The sequence below is a fragment of the Ceratotherium simum genome, chromosome 37 (assembly GCF_057802395.1).
Source record: "Ceratotherium simum simum isolate JZ-2026a chromosome 37, ASM5780239v1, whole genome shotgun sequence".
NCBI classification, from domain to species: Eukaryota; Metazoa; Chordata; class Mammalia; order Perissodactyla; family Rhinocerotidae; genus Ceratotherium; species Ceratotherium simum.
Window position 1 is genome coordinate 10,705,050 of NC_141936.1, and position 20,024 is coordinate 10,725,073.

General features: G+C 40.1%; 1 protein-coding gene across 1 annotated transcript in view; it reads right to left on the reverse strand.

Annotated features, from left to right (window-relative positions):
* Nucleotides 1-20,024, reverse strand: part of SP140 (SP140 nuclear body protein) — a 69,058-nt gene that overhangs the window by 35,164 nt on the left and 13,870 nt on the right. Inside the window, exons 4-11 of the mRNA XM_087424719.1 lie at nucleotides 19,170-19,253; nucleotides 16,899-17,048; nucleotides 15,012-15,095; nucleotides 12,751-12,831; nucleotides 10,554-10,637; nucleotides 5,518-5,598; nucleotides 3,342-3,425; nucleotides 2,854-2,946 (exon numbers count right to left, since the gene is read on the reverse strand). Of these exons, the coding sequence (XP_087280845.1) occupies nucleotides 2,854-2,946; nucleotides 3,342-3,425; nucleotides 5,518-5,598; nucleotides 10,554-10,637; nucleotides 12,751-12,831; nucleotides 15,012-15,095; nucleotides 16,899-17,048; nucleotides 19,170-19,253 (741 nt within the window). The remainder of the gene's footprint in view (nucleotides 1-2,853; nucleotides 2,947-3,341; nucleotides 3,426-5,517; nucleotides 5,599-10,553; nucleotides 10,638-12,750; nucleotides 12,832-15,011; nucleotides 15,096-16,898; nucleotides 17,049-19,169; nucleotides 19,254-20,024) is intronic.

Genomic DNA, 20,024 nt, shown 5'->3' on the forward strand with positions numbered 1-20,024 from the left:
CCGTGCCCCATCTTCCTCCACTTTATATGAGACGCCGCCACAGCATATGGCCTGACAAGCGGTGCGTCGGTGCGCGCCCGGGATCCAAACCTGGGCCGCCGGCGGTGGAGCGCGCGCACTTGATCGCTACGACACAGGGCCGGCCCTGAGCCTGTCCAGACTTCTAACCCACGGAACTGTGAGATAATATAAGTTGGTGTTCCGTGAAGCCACTAAGTTTGTGGTAATTAGTTATGCAGCAATGAAAAACTAATACAAACATCCTTCTCTCACTTCTTAAGTAAGACCTAAGAGATATAAAGCTCATTTGTGCATCCTCTCTGATCCAATATAGAGGTCACCTCCTCTTATACTCTATAAGTCTAGATAATTCTTAATCTACTCACTGATCTGGCCAAAAAAAAAATCTACTCATATAAAACTTCAAAGAAAAAACTCCAATTTTGTAAAACAACAGGTTATTTTCTCAGCCATATCTATTGGCTGAAGAAAAATATTATATAAAGAAACGTTATAAAGTATCCAAAATTACCCACAAGCAATTACTAAAGGGCAAATAAGAGGATGCCTAGAATCAACTAGGTATTTTAGATAGTGGGTGTCAAACTTTTCTGAAATAGTTTCCCCACATTTGACTACATTAAATATCTTAGAGCCGCTCTCATGGAATGCAGAAAATGAAAAGACCTTCACAATTTCAAAATACGCCTTCGACAACCATCTACACTGGATCCCCCATATTATCATAATCTCTTTATTTTATACGTACATAAGAAAATAAGCCATGCTGTAGGGGTATTAGTTCAAAACAAGACAGACATCAAAAGCCCATTGCTAGTAGCCACAGCTTACCCTGGTTGCCTCAAAGCAATTACAGATGGCTATATTAGCCCAAGCTTCTTGAGATTTTGCACCTGGATCATCTTTAAATATGATGAATTGCATGCTATACAATTCTATTGCTAATTGAAAACATTCAACAGTTTTCTGCCATTCAGTTAACTAATTATGAAATATCATTACTGTCTCTTTTTTCTATCATCCTGTACAGGCATAAAACTCTCCACCAGCAACTCTATAACTCTTACACAAGGAAGGGGAATCCTAGGATTTTGTTTCTGGTGTCCACTTCCAGAAAAGATATTTTGGATATTTCCAAACTAAATCCTGACTTACTATTGTTTGGTGATAAGCATTATCTCTAAAATAAAAACAAAACAAAATGAAACAAAGTAAAATAAAATAAGTTACCAGGGTAGTTATGCAATGACCATTCCAGACTCCCTTGTAGAGTCCATTCCCTTACATAAAGCAAAACTGTCTCAAGTAACTGAACACAGAGTCTTCTCTGAGACATGCCAAATTGCTAAAACTGAAAGCCAATATGCTTTTGGAGTAGGTGATAACTTCCGAATGCTATAGAAACAAAAAGGCTTCTAAATCTTTTCAGGTGCCCATATAAAAAATGAACATCAAGTGAATTATTTGGTGTCTTTTTACCACCCAAAGATCCTCAGAACATGCAGACAATACATGAAGTAGACTGCTTCCACTCAAGATCATCAGAACAAGATTTTCCTGGATGCCTAGATTGTCACACTGATCGTCACATTCTCCTTTGCACATTCATCCTATATCCTTATAATTTTAGCTTTTATATTTACTAGTTTCATGTTTGAAACTTCTGACTTCCCCATAATGTTCTCTTTACTACTAGTAATAACTTCTCTAGACCAGCTTCACTTAGGATAATCACCACCCTAACTTGGTAATTCAGCTCTTCCAAAACATTTCTAGTGTGGCCAATCTGAAGAATTTCTGAATATGTCATCCCAAACCAACTCCTGAAAAAAAATAATGGCTATACTTGCAATTATGCTTCAAAAATGAATTTTAATGTAAAGTAAGTAGCATTAAGAAATATTAGTCTGATATCTATTGATGCGCATTCAGGACGAGGGTGCTACAAACTATATAAACACCATGACTCAGCCTCATCATAAGAATCAGCTTAAACCCAACTGTACTTCATCTTTTTCTTTTTTTGTGTGTGGAAGATTAGCCCTGAGCTAACATCTGTTACCAGTCTTCCTCTTTTTGCTGAGAAAGATTGGTCCTGGGCTAACATCCATGCCCATCTTCCTCTACTTTATATGGGACACCGCCACAGCATGGCTTGACAAGCCGCGTGTGGGTCCGCACCCAGGATCTGAATCTGCAAACCCTGGGCCACCGAAGCAGAGCACGAGAACTCAACCACTACACCACTGGGCCGGCCTCTACTTCATATTTAAGAGTTGTCTACAGAATAGGACATAAATCAGATCTCCAAAGAGACTCAAACATTTGAAGCCATGAGTTATTCCTATAATAAGTTCAAAAGTTCAAAACATTTAGGCAAAGAAAAAAACGATGACGATATAAAGTATGTTACGCCAACTTAACTGATAAATTTACTCTCTACAGGCAATACATAAATAAAATATTATGTTCCTGTGCTGGAAGAGGTGAATATAAATATTCTTAGGAGATAACAATAAATAGCTAGAGATTATATGATAACAGTTCCACTAAAGTTAATCAAATTTTTGTGCAGATCTTTTGTTCTTTTCCCTATGTGGGATTCTGTCTACTACAACTGAATATATGGATACCAACATTCAAACAACACGACATCCTAATCACGGAGTTTCTCAAAATTTCTTGTCTCCCTGCATTTTCACAAAGAGCCAAAGTAAATTTGAAAAACGGTATTTGAGAATTAACTGGACCTTTCATTGTGGAGTATGCTGAGAGTAAAATCCATCAGGAAACACCATCCTCCCAACACCCTGCAGCCCAGACAATCCTTACCTCCCTTATCTGGTCCACTTTTTGGTGGTAAGCTCAAGGCTTCCTGTGGCTCTTCTTCATCACACATTTCTATACAGGCACTGCTGCCTTCTGCTGAATAGAATGAAATCCCTTAGAGAACCCAGCGTATGACCAATGGAAACCATAGCAGGAAAACCCACCCCGAGACAACCAGGAAGACCAAGACGGCTCAAGTGTCTCCTAGGTGGGAATGTCCCTGCCCTCAGACCCTCCTGCCTTTGAGTTCACCTGACCTGGAGGTTAACATGGCTCCTGTCACTGTCACCAGAGACTGAGGACAGTCCACTCATCTCACTCCCTTCCCATAGACCTCACTCTCTCTCTATTCTTGATCCTTTCCACTTGGCTCTACACATTTCTTCTGTACTGGTATGTGAAGGGGAGCAGGGGAGGAGGGGAGATTTTCCTCCCTGTAGACAGAAAAACAAACATTCAATTAGTCAAATGGGAATTGAAATCACCATTACCTTCTCCATGACATAGTAGTTGGCTGGGCACCTCCTCTGGTTCTTCTTCACTGGTCTTTTGGGGAGCTTCAGAATCACAGGATGCTGAAGAGAAACAAGGAAATGAGCTGACCCAGGATGTTCAGAGCGCAGGTGAGCTGGCCTTTGGGAAAATGGACATCTGCTCTAAGGACTGCACCTGAGATCCGACTGAACCCTGTTCTGCCTGTTTCCATCTTGTTCACCTGGCTCTCCTGCTCTCTGTTTCTCAGTTTCCTACCTATAGATCTGCCTCCAAACACTTCTGCCTCTGCACTAGGAGAATATTTGGGCATCTTTGATTTTGTGGGCTCTGCTCCCCTTGACTTCTCCTATCCCTTTACTTTTCTATATTTTTTTCCTCAAAGATCATCTTTTTTAAAATTTATTACTTTTTATTGAGGTCACATTGGTTGATAACATTATATAAATTTCAGGTGTACGTCATTATATTTCAACTTCTGTATAGACTCCATCGTGTTCACCACCAAAAGCCTAGTTGTCAACTGTCACCTTACAAACGTCCCCCTTTCTCCCTCTACCCTCTCCCTACCCCCATTCCCCTCTGGTAACCACAAATTTGTTCTCTGCATCTATGTGTTTGTTTGTTGTTGTTGTTGTTTTTATCTTCCACATATGAGTGAAATCATATGGTATTTGGCTTTCTCCATCTGACTTATTTCACTTCGCATAATACCCTCAAGGTCTATCCATGTTGTTGCAAATGGCATGATTTCATCTTTTTATGGCTGAGTAGTATTCCATTGTGTATATGTACCACATCTTCTTTATCCATTCATCTGTCAATGGGCACTTAGGTTGTTTCCAAGCCTTGGCTATTGTGAATAATGCTGCAGTGAACATAGGGGTGCATATATATTTTTGAATTAGTGTTTTCATGTTCTTTGGATAAATACCCAATATTTTTAATTTTTTAAGGAATCTCTGTACTGTTTTCCATAGTGGCTGCACCAATTTACACTCCCACCAGCAGTGTATGAGGGTTCCCTTTTATCCACATCCTCTCCAACACTTGCTATTTCTTGTCTTTTTAATAATGGCCACTCTAACGAATGTGAGTTAATAACTCATTGTGGTTTTGATTTGCATTCCCCTAGTAATTAGTGAGGTTGAACATCTTTTCATGTGCCTCTGGGCCATCTGTATATCTTCTTTGGAAATATGTCGGTTCTGCTCCTCTGCTCATTTTTAATCAGGTTGTTCGGTATTTTGTGGTTGAGTTGTATGAGTTCTTTATGTATTGTGGATATCAACCCCTTACAGGATATATGACTTGCAAATATCAATGGTGATCTTGATCTCTTCTCTTCTGCTTATTCTCTCTAGGTCTGTTCTTCTAGGTCTCTCCCATCCTTATAGCATGACCCGTTCTTTCTCTCACTGTCTCTCTTGACTGCTTCCCCTCTCTGATGACGTTCTTTATTTGTGAAGTGGAAGCCTCTGCATCAGGTTCTGTTCCGTTTCCCTTGGGAGCCGGCAGGTCTCCCTTTGGGCTCCGACTGCGCGACCATGCCGACCTCCTCCCAGCCTCACACAGCCGCAACCCGCCACGAGAGGCTCAGGACACAGGTCTCCGCTCTTCCCCCTATTCTGATCTCAGGGGAAAAGAAGTATCCATTTTCCTGTGCTTCCATTTCCTCCTCTCCAAGGAAAGATAACAACACTTTCCCTAGCTAAGTCTTCAAGTTTTATGAGGAAGTCTCACCTGCCAAAGTACTTCAAAAAAAGAAGGGCTAAATAATCCAATAACCTGATGACGAATACGTGACAAAAACTGTAATTTGGGCTTCAGAGTCATTGATCTTTTCTTCTGACCAGTAGAACCATGTTTGTTTTGAAACCTATCCAAGGTTATGACAATACAATAATATTATTACTAAGCACTATATAAATACTTAGCTTTTATTCTTTATAGAAAATAAGAGGTGGGCAGGGGTTAAAATCACAATATTGAGCCTTTGGTATAAATAGACATAAAGACTGTGAAAGACAAAGTTGCTGTCTTTCCTTGGTAGTTATCTACTACAACATGAAGAGGGAACACATTTACTCTAACAGCAAGGGTCATGCTGTCCAGCTCTGCATTCAGCTGCCTGACACCCTGCAGACCAGCGCTGGAAATATCCCTATTCATTACCTGGCCCACATCTTGGTGGGGAGCTTGAGGCTTCGTCGGGCTCCTCTGCATCACAGGTCTCCCAGGAGGCATTGCCATCGTCTGCAGAAATAAATGAAATCCCTCAGAGGTCTCAGTATACACCCAAGCGGACATCATGGAAAGAAAACTCGTAGTGAAGATGCGGGAAGCTCAAGTATCTCCTAGGTGGGACTGTCCCTGTCCCAGACCATCGTGGTCCGCCCTTTGGGTTCACCTGGCCTATAGGTTGACTCACTCCCATCACTGTCACCAGAGGCTGAGAACCATCCACCATCTCCCTCCTTCCCCATACACCTAATTCTCTCTCTACTTCTTCACCTTCCCTGTTGGCTCTGCACATTTTTTCTGTCTCTGCCCTTGTTTCCTGCTGCCAGTGTCTCCAGATGTTTCTCTTTGTTTTGACATGTTTCTGTCTCCTCTTTTCCTGTCTGTTTTTCTCTTGCACCCCTGACACTGATCTTTATCAGCTTTCCCCACCTCACTTATTTCCTTCTCGCTCCCTCTCTAGTACTGGATGTCAGGAGAGACATCCCTGAAATAATATAACTCAACCTGATCAGGGAATGAGATAAGGAGCAGAGTGGGCCAAGGCAACACCACCAAACACAAGTTGGAAAAGTTATTCAATGGCCTACATATTAAAAAAGATCTGAACATGGCAATCACTGAAAATATTCATACTATCAATAGAGATGAGGCAGAAGCAATAGCCTGGGGTCCTGTGGTGAATAGAAGGCACAGAAAGCCACAGGAAAAGTAACTGATTTAATTCTAAGGCAACAAAGATCACCAGGCTTAAGTGGGAAAATAATACAATCTGATTTATATCTTGCAAATGACAATCGTACTGACAATTCTTAGAAGGAAAATGAGTAGGATGGGAGCAAGAGAAAATGGGACATTTCATGTTCCCTTGACTGAGCGAGCAAACTCTGGAGAAGGAGTTTCTAGTTTCATGGAAGAAGATGTTGGTTTCAATTCCGGAAGGGTCAGTTCCTGATGACATCCAAATGGAGAAGGTCCTGGGATAGATATCTCCAGTACATAGTTGGATGACCTTGGAAAACAGGTCTGCCTAGCCACCATGCACTTGAGACTCATTCTGTTACCTGAGAGTAGCTGAGACTGCCCAGGGAGAGGAGTATTACTCTCTGAGTATGTCACAGGCACACCTTTCTCTACTGGGGAGAACTTAATCTGAAAACTGACTGCTGAGATAGACCCACTTGGCTGGAGGATGCTCCAGTCTAATGACTCATAATTCAACCTTATGGGATCCCAACTTCTCTCCTCTCTTTCCTATACAGCAGTTGTCACTCTTTACTGATTTTTGAATTATTTTCATATGTCTTTCTCTACATAGTTTCCTTTGTGCTTCCTTCAACATTTTTTTTTTAGTATTTATTTGTTTGTCTATATAATTTCTCTAATTTTTATCTCTGGATCTCATTCCTTATTGAGGTTAACCCTCTTCTACTTTGTCTCTCACTTTCTGCTTTTCTATCTCTGCTTCTCTGGGTCTTGTTCTTCAGGATGCCTATAAAATTTCCATTATTTTATATATTTTCCTCATTCTCACAGATCCCTTCTCCCAAAATAACAGAAGTTCTTCCATTTTCACATCGACTACATGCGCCAGAGACCCTTCCCTTATCAGCTCTATCCTAACAGTCTCCCATGTGAACTTTCTAAATTGCAAGTCTATCAGTCAATTCGCAAAGCTCATTTCCATGTTCCTGGTACTTCCAGAAGTAGGCTGAAAATGATCTCCTTGTGTCAATTGCCATAACCTGCTGATGTTTTGATTTTTATGTGCATTTATAAAATCACCCAGGTACTCTGCTTTGGTGCCCCAGCCTACCTTTGGTATATTCTGTTTCCCTACCTTCTCCATGTAGAGATGCCCTCTCCACTCAGGAAATCAGCTCACCCTTATCCTTTGGCTGTCTTGCAGTTTTGAAAAATCAAAACAGAAAATGGACACAATTCCATTTGTATGTATGTGAATATGAAGAAGAGAATGGTAGGATGGGAGAAGAGGGAGACTTTTTTCCCCTCATTTTTTCTAATGCTGATTAGAAAACAAAGATTTATTGAGGTAGTTGGGAATTTAAATCATAATTGCCTTCTCCCTCAGCTGGTAGTAGGCTGAGCACCTTCTCTGGTTCTCCTTCATGAGTCATTTGGGGAGCTTTGGGATCAGAGGTCACTGCAGAGAAACAAGGAAATAATGGACCATGGGGGTCGATCAGAAACAGACCTGAGCGTGCTCGTGCCGACCACGATGGGAAGGTGATATGTCTGCTGCAAGCTCTGTCCCTGAGAGCCAGACCGTCTTGTTCTGCTTTTTTGCCATCTTCTTGGACCTTCTTCTCCTTCTCTCTACTTCTCCGTGTCCCTCCTACCGTTCTGCCTCCACACATTTCTGTTTCCTAGCTGTGCATCTCTTTGACTGTGGGCTTCTCTCTCCCAGCTTCTCCTGTCTTTTGTTTGTAGGTCTTGGTTTTTATTTTGCTTTTTCGGTGATACTGTATCTCTTTTCTCCTATTATCCTTCCTAGCTCTCTTATTTTAGATCTCTCCTAGACCAAGTGGTTGGGTCCATTCCTATGCTCTCTGTCTCTCAGCGGTTTCTCTTTTCCCTCTCCACTAACATTGTTTGTTTTCCTGTCTTAAATTCTTATATTGGGTACTAGTGCACTCCTTGGGAACCTGCAGAACTTGTTTGGCTTCCTCTTCATATTCTGACCACATGACCTTGCCCTGACTGGCAGCTGGCCTTGCAGCGACACACCGAGGGCATGCTAATTTTCTACTTTGCCTTTGCAAAGATAACCTGCATGCCTTTCTGTGCTTTATTTCCCCACCCGTAAAATAGAGGTTACAATAGTTTGCATGCCTCTGTCTTAAGGTTTTGTGAAGGTGAAAGGAGGTCTTGACAATCCAATAATCTGATGGAGACTGTCAGAAACCTTGCACATCTTGTTGCCCACCCTTTGTTCTCTTTCTCATTTTCACCCTTTCCACATGTCTCTGCTTCTTCTGTTTCTACCTCTGTATCTTGCTGTTGAAATCTCTTGGTTTGTTTCTTTTCCCATGTCTATTCCCATCTCCCTTTTCTCCCTCTTGCTTCCTTGATGCTGTGCTTTATGTCCTCTCCCCATCTCTCATCCTGTTGCTTTCTAGAACTAGGGATCTGGAATAGTACATAATTTCCACATGCTTTCAGCAGATTAGTGAGCAGAATGGAGAGCAGAGTGGACAAAAAAACTATTCCAAGCACAGGGTTAAGCATGTGCAAATGCTCAAATGAGAAAGAGTAATCAGAAGACTAAAATTACTGCAAAGTTTAGTACAAATTTTGAAGTAATTGCAAGAGAGGCAGACATGAGGCTGGAGCCATGGGAAGGAAAATGGATTTAATCTTTATGACAACACAAAGTTATTGATTTAAGGAAGAAAAACAAGATAAGCTAACTTGCATTTCCAAAGAGTCATCTAGTTGAGTTAGAGAGAACGGATGTGATGGGAGCATGATTGGGAGAAGATATGAAACTAGAGGCTGTGGTTCTCGTTCCAGAGAAAAGAGATCTATGACTAGAGTCTTTGTGTTGGGTGTGGAAAGGAGTGGACAGGTGGGAGACAAGTTAAAGGTGTAGTTGACTAAACTGGATGACTGATGGGGTATGTGAATTGAGGGTGGGGGATGAGTCACTGATGACTCCTAGGTTTCTGCTTAAGAATGGAACAATAATGTTCCATACTGAGATAGGGAACACCAGGAAAGGAGGCAGATCTGGAACCAAAAAAGATGATATATGCAATTGTGGAAATGTCTTATATTGAGGCTCCTGAAAAACATCCAAATGGAGATGTCTTTCATATCCCTGCACAAATCTATTCAGGCACTTAGATGAATGAGCTTAGAAGACAAGTGGGCTGGAGATAGGAACTTTGGGATCATTAAGTTATAGATGGGAGTAGACAAGAATTGCTGGGGAGAGGCCCATTGCCTCTGAGTATATTTGGGGACACCATAATCTGAAAACTCATTGCTAACATGTTCCACTCCTGGTGCCAGAAGTTGCTTCTGTGCACTGACTCTTCTCTCAATTCCTACAATGCCCAAACTGACTTCTTTATCCCGCTCTACTGACTTTTCACCCATTCTCCTTTATTTTTTTCTCTAAAAATAACTTTGTGCCCTTCCCCAACTCTTTCAGTTCCTTAACATTTCCCTCTCTGAGTTTCTCTCTTAATATTGTGTTCTCTACCTTTTTAATTCTGCACCTTGTTTGATTATTGAGCTTATCTCCTTATTTCTGTGGTGCTCACTTCCCTGCTTCTATCTGTTCTATTTCTTAACTTTCTGTTTCTAACTTTTCAACCTAAAATTTAAATCTAAATATTTAAACTTCAGCCCTTCTGTATATTTTGTCCATCTCACGTATTCCTTCTCCCAAGAGAATCAAAGTTCTCCTCTTTGCCATTGACAAACAAGCAGGGATCCTTCCCCTTGTCAAGTCCATTTCAAAAGTCCTTCTCATGAGTTTTCTATATTGCATTTACACTCATTATGCCCATGTTCCTGGCACAACCTCGGGGAAAGCAGATTGAAAATTATCTCTTCTCCCTGATACATTCCAACCCGGTAATGTTTGGATTCCAATTTTATTTAGGTGAAATTGGCAATCACTCCAGTCTCTCTTCATTTAATAACTCCATCTATATTTTTTATTCTCCCTCTCTTTGCCTATACCCAAGGAAACCTCAACCACTCTGAGCTCATCCTTCCTTCACTGCTTCTGTCTCTTCAGAAAAGCAACCAGAAGCTGGGCATAATCTATCTATGTGTGTATGTGAGTGTGGTTGGATGGACTGATGGAAGGGTGTACAGATGGATGGAGGGGTAGGTGGATGGGACAATAGGAAAGGATATGGAAGAATAGGTGTTTCTCTATGTTGACAGGAAAATAAAGCTTTAATTAGATAATATATCATTTAAATCCTAATTACCTTCTTTATCATAAGGTAGTAACCTGGGCATTTCTTCTGATTCTTCTCCTTCATCCATTTGTAGATCTACAAGTTCACAGGACACTGAAGACAGAAATAGGAACATGATGGGTGGTTAATAATGACCTAGTCTCTACCTGGATGTGGTCAATTTTCAGAGTGCATCAGACCTCTGATGTTCTGAGTGCAGGAGAACTGCTCCTTGGGAATAAAAGTAGGTTTGCACCAACTGAGCTTTGCTCTGCCCCATTTAGCACCTTGCTAGGCCCCTTTCCCCTTCTCCTTCTCTCTCCTTCTCTTTTTTTCTCCCTCTAACCCTGTTTCCACACATCACTGCATCTGCACCATGAAGCTATTCGTGAATCTCTTTGTGACAGTCTCTCCCTGACGTCTGCCATCTCTTTGCACTTCCGTCTTCTTCCTCCATGATGTTCTTTACCTCTTTGCTCCATTACCTCCGTATTTATTCCTGTTTGTCTTTCCCATACATAATATTTCATTATTCCTATGTAATCCCTGGGAAGGAAGTTTAAAATTATCTCTCTCTTCCCAAACCTGAACTTGGTAGTATGTAGATTCCATACACATTTAGATAAAATTAGGCCCACTTAGGCAACTCCATTTGGTACCCCAATCTATATTTTTATTATTCTGTGCCCTTAAATTCTCCACACAGGAGCCCCTCCATTAAGGTGCTTAGCCTTATTTTCCCACCTTGCCTCCCTCACATTCGGGGAAAGCACCCAGAGGCTCATAAAAAGTGTGTGCTGGTGTTGGGGGCAAGGAAGGGAAGTCTCTCTTGCATACAGACAGGCAAACAAATTAAATGAGGTAATTCATCATTTAAATCATAATTATCTTCCCCATGACCTGGTAGCAATTTGGGTATCTCTTTAGCACCAACTCCATTAGTCCTTTGGAGAGCTTTAGTAGTTGACTAAACTGCATGACTGATGGAGTGTGCGAGTTGAGGGCAGGGGATGAGTCACTGATGACTCCTAGGTTTCTGAAGAGAAACGTGGAAATGACCAACCAGACATTGTGATAAGAAAACAGACCTCAGGGCGCTCGTGCTGAATTCTGGTGTTCAGCACTCAGGTAAGCTTCTCGTTGGGAAAAAGATACAAGTCCTCCAAGGACTTCATCTAAGACCCACCAGAGACATGCTTTTCCTCTTTTCCTTCTTGTTATTCCTCAGTCACCTCCTTTCTCCTTCTCATTTTTCTGTCACCACACACTGTTGCTTCTACACCATGAAAGATCGTACATCTCCTTGATCTCTGGCTTTCCCCTTGGTCTTTTTCTTCTTCATTGGTCTTCAGTGCTCTTTATCACTTTTCCTACTTGTGGCTCAATTTTTCTGTCTAGCTCTTTTCTAGATCTCTTGCATCCCACATGGAAAGTCCCAATCCTACCATCTCTTTATGCTTTCTCTTGCTCCCACCATCAAAATATATTTTCTGGATGCGAGTCTCCTTACATCAAGCCCTGATCCATTCCCCTGGGTGTAGACCTCCTGGGGTCTCCTTGTGAACTCTGCCCAGGTGTCCCTGGCCCTGACCCTCTGCCAGCCCCACATGACAATCATCGCAGTGAGTCATTGAGAATGCTGGTCCATCCACTTGCTTGACTAATTTGACCTAGTAAAAGAGCCTTATACATCCCAGTGCTTCTATTTCTTTATAAAATAGGAAAAAACAACAGTCTGTCCACCTGAATTCATAAGTTTGTAGAGATAAAATGACATCTTATTTACCAAAATTCTTTTCCTTGAAGTTTCTTTGAAAAATAACAGTAACATAATGAAAAATACTTGACAAAAATTATAATTTAGATTTCAGAGCAGTTGATCTGCAGGACCATGTTTCTTTTGGGGGTTCATAAAGTTAGGCACAAAATAATAACATTATTTATAAAACAGAATAAAATTTAGTTTTCATTCTCTAAAGAAGATAAAGGGTGGGTAGGTATCAATTCAAGACTTTATGATTAATAGGTATGAAAGATATCACCTTTATTTAGCATATTTCTACTAGAATATGGACTTAGGAACATTTATGTTACTCATGGATAACAGGACACACTGGATCTTTTGACTGTGGAGGATGCTCAGAGTAAAATGCATCAGGAAACATCTGCTCTGAATTCAGCTGCCTGACACCCTACAGCCCAGGGCTAGCGATCTTCCCATCCTTACCTGGCCCCTGTCTTGGTGGGGAGCTCAAGGCTTCCTGAGGCTCTTCTCCATCATGAGTTTCACAACAGGCCTTGCTGTCCTCTGCAGAAAGGAATGAAAGCCCTCAGACATCTCAATTTATGACCAAGGAGGAATCACGGCAAAAAAATAATAAGAAAACGAAGAAAGCCTGAGAAACTGGAATGCCCCACTCCCCAAAACGACCTGATCTGAAGGTTAATTTTGCTTCAACAGCTTTCTTTACAGGCTGAGAATAATTCATCCACCTTGGGGAAATCTTCCTTTTCTTACATCTCATTCTCTTTCTACTTCTTCCCTTTCCATTTGATTCTGTACATTTGATCTGTCTCTGCTTGTTTCTTTCTGCTGGTGTCTCTTGGAGCTTCTCTCTTGGTATGTTTCTTTCTTCTCTGTTTCTGCAACTTTTTCTCTTGCTTTCTCTGATATTGCTCTTTCTTTCCTATCCTTTGTCTCTCACTTGTTCCTTTCTAGCTTTCTCTAAAGAAAGGCCTCCCTGAGACAGTATGTTTTAAACAGGATTTAACCAGATTGGAGAATGGTAAGTGGAGGGTAGTGGAACAAGAAGACAGTTCTGAATAAGGCAGAAAGAATATGAAAAGACTCAGATATGAAAGAGAGATTTAACAATTAAAATTATTGGGAAAGAAAGTTTACTCTATCTTGAAATAATAGTGTAGGAGACAGGTGATGAGGCTGGGGAAATAGACAGGTGGTTCATTGTGGGTGATGTTGGATGCCACTAAAAGAAATATTTATTTAATCCTGAGTGTATTAAGAAGCTAAGCAGGAAAGTAATACACTCTATTTTTATTTTCAGATACCCCATCTAGTTGAAGTGCAAATAATGTAGTTGAAGGGAGTAAGATTAGAGGGAGGAGATGAGTAGAAGGCTGTTGCTCTGAGAACCATGATGGTGACAGAGAACTGGATTAGAGATTTGGCCTTGGAGATGTGACAGATGGACAGGTGGGAGATATGCTGAAGGAGAAATGACTACGTTCCATGAGTAACTGGCATGTATTTGAGGGCAAGAGGAGTCATGGATGACTCCTAGGTTTCCAACTTGAAAAACCATGGGACAATAGTGATCCATCATGGAGGAAAAGAATCTTGAAGAGCATTTAGATCTCACTCGAGCAATGAAGGTGCTGCTTTCAGTTCTATAAGTGCCGAATTTAAGGTTCTTGAAAGAGTTCAAGAAATCAGACCCATGGTCTTCAGGTCCATGGATAAATGGACTCTGAAGACAATCTAGGGTCAAGATTTGTTCTTGGGAATCATAGGAATACTCAAGGAGAGCCTATTGCAAACTGAACATTTTGCAAGTGCCACTTGGATGACTAGAGACGCTTAATCTGAAAACTCACAGCTAATATCAGTGCTTGTGCCAAAAGCTGCTTCTACCCAGTGCTCTCACCTTGAACCTTCAATGTCCCAATCTGTTCCTCTCTCCCTTTCAGCCTCTTCACTCTTAACCTATTTTCCATCCATTCTTCTTTAACTCTTTCTCTTCATGGTCATCTTTGTACCGCTCCCTGACTTGGCCCATTTCTCAGTATTTATTTTCCTCTCCATCTTTCTCTTTCCATATATTTTCTCTCAATTTTTGTCTCTGATCCTTGAGAGGTTTTTCAGTTTCTCTCTTCTCTGCTGTGTTTTACACTTCCTGCCCTTCTATCTCTGTTTCTCCCACTTTACCTTGCCCTCTCAAATGCCAATACTATTTCAAATTTTGCCTCTCTTGTATGGTTTCATCCTCCAGGTTCCCCTCTCTCATCATCTCCAAAACTCTCCTCTTGGATGTTGTCTACAGTACCCAGGACCTCCAACTGGACAGCTCCATAATGAAGGTCTCCCGTGTGAACCTGACATAACATGTTATTTCCAAGTTCCTCTTAATTGTTCTATGAAATTAATTGAAAATTATCCCCCATGCCAACCTGAGAGGTAGGATTTTACGTTCTTCTTGGAAAACTGGATCCATTCAAGTAATTTGTCATCTATTACCCCCTGTCTATCTTTTCCATTTTCTCTTTTATATTCTCCATCGATGGATACTCTCTCACTCAGGAGCTCAGACACCTTTACTCATTGTCTTTCTCACATCTGTGGGCAGGTAAGGACAGGGAGAAATGGGGGCTAGCAGAGGCCTAGGATAGGAAACAGAATGTAGGCTTTGTTTCCATGAAGACAAGAAAACAAAGCTTTAATATGGAATTAATCAATTAAATGATAGTTACCTTGTCCATCACATGGCAGTAAGCTGGGTCTATCTTCTAACCCTCTAACATTATTCATTTGGAGAGGTAAGCATTCACAGGTCACTGGAGCAACAAGAAAATGACAGAAGTCAGACAATGACCAGAGAAGAGACCTCTGTGTGCTCAAGCTGAACTCTGATGTTCAAGCTCCAAGGACCCCACCTGAGGCTCAACAGAGCCTTGCTCATCTTTTTCACTGAGATGCACGTATCTTAAGTGCAAAATAGCTACGTAACTAATATCACAGTTAAAAGTTGGAACTTTTCCACCATGCCAGAAAGTTCCCTTGTGCTGCTTTCCAGTCAGTTTCTACCCACTATAAGCAACCACTGTTTTGATTTCTGTCACTCTTAATAAGTCCTTCCTTTCTGGTACTGTACTTGTCTGTACTGATGCTCAGACAAATAGGATCACACAGCATGTACACTTCTGACTGGCTTCTTTTGCTCAACATAGTGTTTTTGGGATTCATGCATGTCATTACATATACCAGTAGTTCATTCCTTTATTTTGATTAACAGTATCCCAGTCTATAAATATATCATAGTTTGTTTATTTACTCTCCTATTACTGGGCATTTAGATTTGTTCTAGATTTTAACTGTTAGGAGTAAAGCTACTATAAACATTTTTGTATAAATCTTTGTGCTAACATATGTTTTCATTTCTCATGAATAGATACCTAGGAGTGGAACTGCTGAGTCATAGGTTAGATTTAACTTTATGAGAGACCACCAAACAGTTTTCCAAAGAGGTCACAATACTTTATATTCCTACCAACAATACATATATGGGAGTTCTAATTGCTTCATATTCTCACCAACATTTGGTATTGTCAGTCTTTTTAATTTTAGCGATTCTAGTGGATGAATGGTAGCCCATTGTGGTTTTAGTTTGCATTTCCCTGATGATTAATGACATTGTACACTTCATGTTCTTATTAGCTATGTTATATCTTCTGCAGCCAAGTGTCTGTTCAAGTGTTTTGTCCATTTTTTGAATTGGTGGTGTGTCTTTTTATTATCTGTTTGTGGGAGTTCTACCCAGATTGTACGGTCTGGATACAATCCCTTGTCAGATATGTGTATTGCAAATATTTTCTCTCAGTCTATAACTTGCCTTTTCTTGTTCTTAGTGGTGTCTCTGGATTAAAGCAGAAGCTTTAAATTTTGATAAAGTCAGTTTACTAAGTTTTTCTTTTATGATTCATGCTTTTTGTGTCCTATGTAACAAATTTTTGCCTACACTAAGTTTGCAAAGATACATTCCTGTGTTTTCTTCTAGAAGCTTGATAGTTTTAGCCATAACTTTTAGCTTTGTGATCCAACTTGAATTATTTTTCATGAATGGTGTGACGTAGGAGAGGACGTTTGTTTTTTCCATGTTTGCTCTGCCTATTTTTTGGTCTTTCTACAACTCATTCTACTTTCTCCTTTCTCATATTTCTACTTCTAGTCCTACGAAGTATTTGTGCAGCCTTGATTCTGAGGGCATCTCTCTCCTTGGCGATTCTTGGCACCTTGTGTTTCTGCCTCTCTCTTCCTTGGAGGCTTCTAGCTCTTTCCCATTTGTCTGTCTAGTTTTTCCCTTCTAGCTCTTTCTATACCTAAGCCTTTCCAGTGTCCTACCCTCTCTGTCTCTTTGTGGTTTTTTTCCTTTTTCCCTTTGCCACAGAAACCAGACACTCTTTTTGCTAAATAAATGTCTCCTTGCCTCAAGTTCTGGTCTACTCTTCTGCCCCCATTCATGGCTCGTTGGGGCCACCTTTCTGAATTATGACACATGACACAGCCCTTACCTTCTCTCTGTATATGCTACAGTCACTCACATTCATCCAGGAAAATGCTGGACTGTCAGTCAACCTTACCTGCTTGTTCAGATTCTTGGGCACATTCATTTGTCATTTTCTGGGTTCTTATTGTACCATGTGGGTCACGAAATGAATCTGCTTCCCTTGTACTCATCTGCTGTCCATCACTGAGATGCTCTGGGGTTCTAGCTCTAGGTAGGGCGTTACCTAGATCACATTAGAAATGTTAAAGAATTTGTTCCCCTTCCCTTCATGATGACCCTCTTTTACTCTTTACTAATAACTATTACTTATCCTTCCACCACCCTATTCTCATTCTCACTACCCTCAGTAGTAGGTGAATCTCCAAATATATTTTTCATATCCTTTGTACTTTTTTTATCAAGGTATAATTGATATGTAACATTATATTAGTTTCAGGTGTACAACATAATGATTCGATATTTGTATACATTGTGAAACAATCACAAGTCGAGTTAATATCTGTCACCATATATAGCTAAAAAAGTTTTTTCTTGTAATGAGGCCTGTTAAGATTTACTCTCTCAGCAACCTTCAAATATGCAATACAGTATTATTAACTATAGTCACTACACTGTACATTACATGCCCATGACTTATTTATTTTATAACTATAAGTTTGTACCTCTTGACTCCCTATACTTTGTACTTTTTAAGGTACATTTTATACTTTTAGCAATTTGTCTTTATTCAAAAGAATAAGTATGATTATTACTCATATAGATTGACATTTTATAAAAATGTATTAATTAGCTCTAAATAGATTTAAATAGATCCAAATTTTATTCAAATATATTAATATATTTTTAAAATATGGACTACCTGAGGTAGAAATCCAAATTAAAGGATGCATGTTGCCGGCATTCTACAAGGCTTGTTATATTCTTATAGTTTTCTTACTTTGGTCATTTCCAAGGAAAAAATGTCAACATTTAAAGTAAATAAATTTATTATAAACCATTTGGCTTAAGGATAGAGACCTTTTCTTGAGCTTAAAGACTGTTTTGCTCACTGCTACTCTAATCTAGGAAATAACTTTCTTTTCAGTGGGTGTCTGAGGAGAAAAATCTCAAAATTTAGAACATTGACTAAATGTGTGTTGGTGGAGTGAGATACACATTATAATAATAGCAGTAAACAGCAATTACTCTCTGTCACGAATTACTGTAAGTGCTTCACATAAATTAAATCATGTAATTCCCACAACCTTATTTTAGATATAGATGTGGATATAGATTTGTAGATGAGAAAACTGAAACACAGAAGTAAAGTAACTTGCCCAAGTAAGCAAGTCATAGAGTCAAGATCTGAAGCAATGAGGCCTCAGAATCTTTGCTCTTCACTGATGTGGAGGAGAGAGTTTGAGTTCCAGACAGGCTAATTTCTAGTTGTGTGACCTTTCACAAATCACTAACTATCCTCAAGCCTCAGTTTCTTCTCCTGAAAAATGGGAATAACAAAACCCTTATGATAGAATTGTTAAGAAGATTAAGTAAGATGTTACTTGTAAAGGGATATCTGGGTTATAGTAACTTAGCAAGAATTCATAATTTTCAGTATTAATGTCTTACATGTTATAATGTAATAATTAATTATTGGTAATAATATGAATGAAAAGATGACTGAAAAGCTAGAAATAGTGGTTATCAGTTACTACTAAAAGGACATAGCTCATATGTGAGCATTAAACGCGTGGATCCACATGAAGTGCTGATGTTATGCCTGGTGGCCCACGAAAGTAGGTGTTGTTACTACGTCATTGTTGTATTATTACTGCCCTTGATTCTCTTCTCCTGTCTCTTACTTCCTTTCCTTTTTTCTCTCTTTCTTTTCTACACAGCACCACTCCTTCCACATTCTCTTCTACACACAATTACTCACTCTCTTCATCTATTTTATTGTGAGTAATATTTACATCCATTCCTTCTTTTGACAAACCAAAGTCTCCCTCTTTGGACTTGTCATATAGGACCAAACCCTTACTCCTTTCCAGATCCACTGAATGCCTAAGTCACAACTACTGCAGTCAGTTCTTCCCCTTAATTCTGGCTCGTGGTAGCACTGAGATCTTCCATGTTGGGTTCATGTTCCATCTTTTTAGTTGTCATATCTGCCTGGCAATATTCTTAGATTCAACATGGTTGCTTCACTGGGAACCGATACAACATGCGCCTGCTCTGGCTTCCTTGTCTCCTTCTGCATCCTTTCCCCAGGGCACACTCTCCACTCAGGAGCTCAGTCTCTTGATCTCTGATCTCCTTTCCTCTTAGTGGATGAGAAAATAAGTTTCTATCAAGTCATAATTACCTTGTTCATGGTTTAATTGGAAGGTGAGCATCTCCTTTGTCTCTTCCTCATCAGTGATTTGATATTGAAAGTAGTCTTGAATCACTGAGAAGAGGAAGGAAAATGCAATTATAGATCTCAGGCAGTGACCAAGAGCTGCATCTAATAATTACAGACCCAGGCACATCTTTGACTCCAGTAGTTCAGGGGGAATCTTCCAGCCCTCAGATAACCCTGGGCTTCAGTGGGTGTTGCATGGCCTGTGACTTGATGTTGCTCCTGGAACCCTATAGCTGTTCCACATAGAGAGGCACCTTTCAAGATTTAAAAAAGGATGGATAGGGGAAACATTGTAAATAGTGGTTAACCCCCTTCAAATTGATCAGAAAATAGTGAAAGCCAATTTAAAATAAATAATATATGTGGAAAGTAGTTTGTAAATTCTACATGCAACCAGGAACAGGGAAGAAGCAGAGGAATTTCTTCAGGAGAAAGGTAATGTTACAGAGAAATAGACCTACATTAAAACAAATGAAAGCCTCAACATCTTTTAAGGATGGAGATATTAAAAGAAAAAGAAGGAAGGAAGGAAGGGAGGGAGGGAGAGAGAGAGAGAGGAAACAAAGGAAGGGAGGAAGGAAGGGAGGGAGGGAGAGAGAGAGAAAGAAAGAAGGAATGAACAAGAAAGAAAAAAAGAAAGGAAGAAAGAAAGAAAAAAAGAAGGGGATCTTTGGTTTAATTGGGTCAGGGAAGATGATCTTGTTACAGAGACAGACAAGTAAAGAGGAAATAGTACTTCCTGGGGCTGGTGGGTGGTGAGAGAAACAAAGAAAAGACACTCTGAAAGGCACAAACAGGAAGTGAATCTCATTGTTG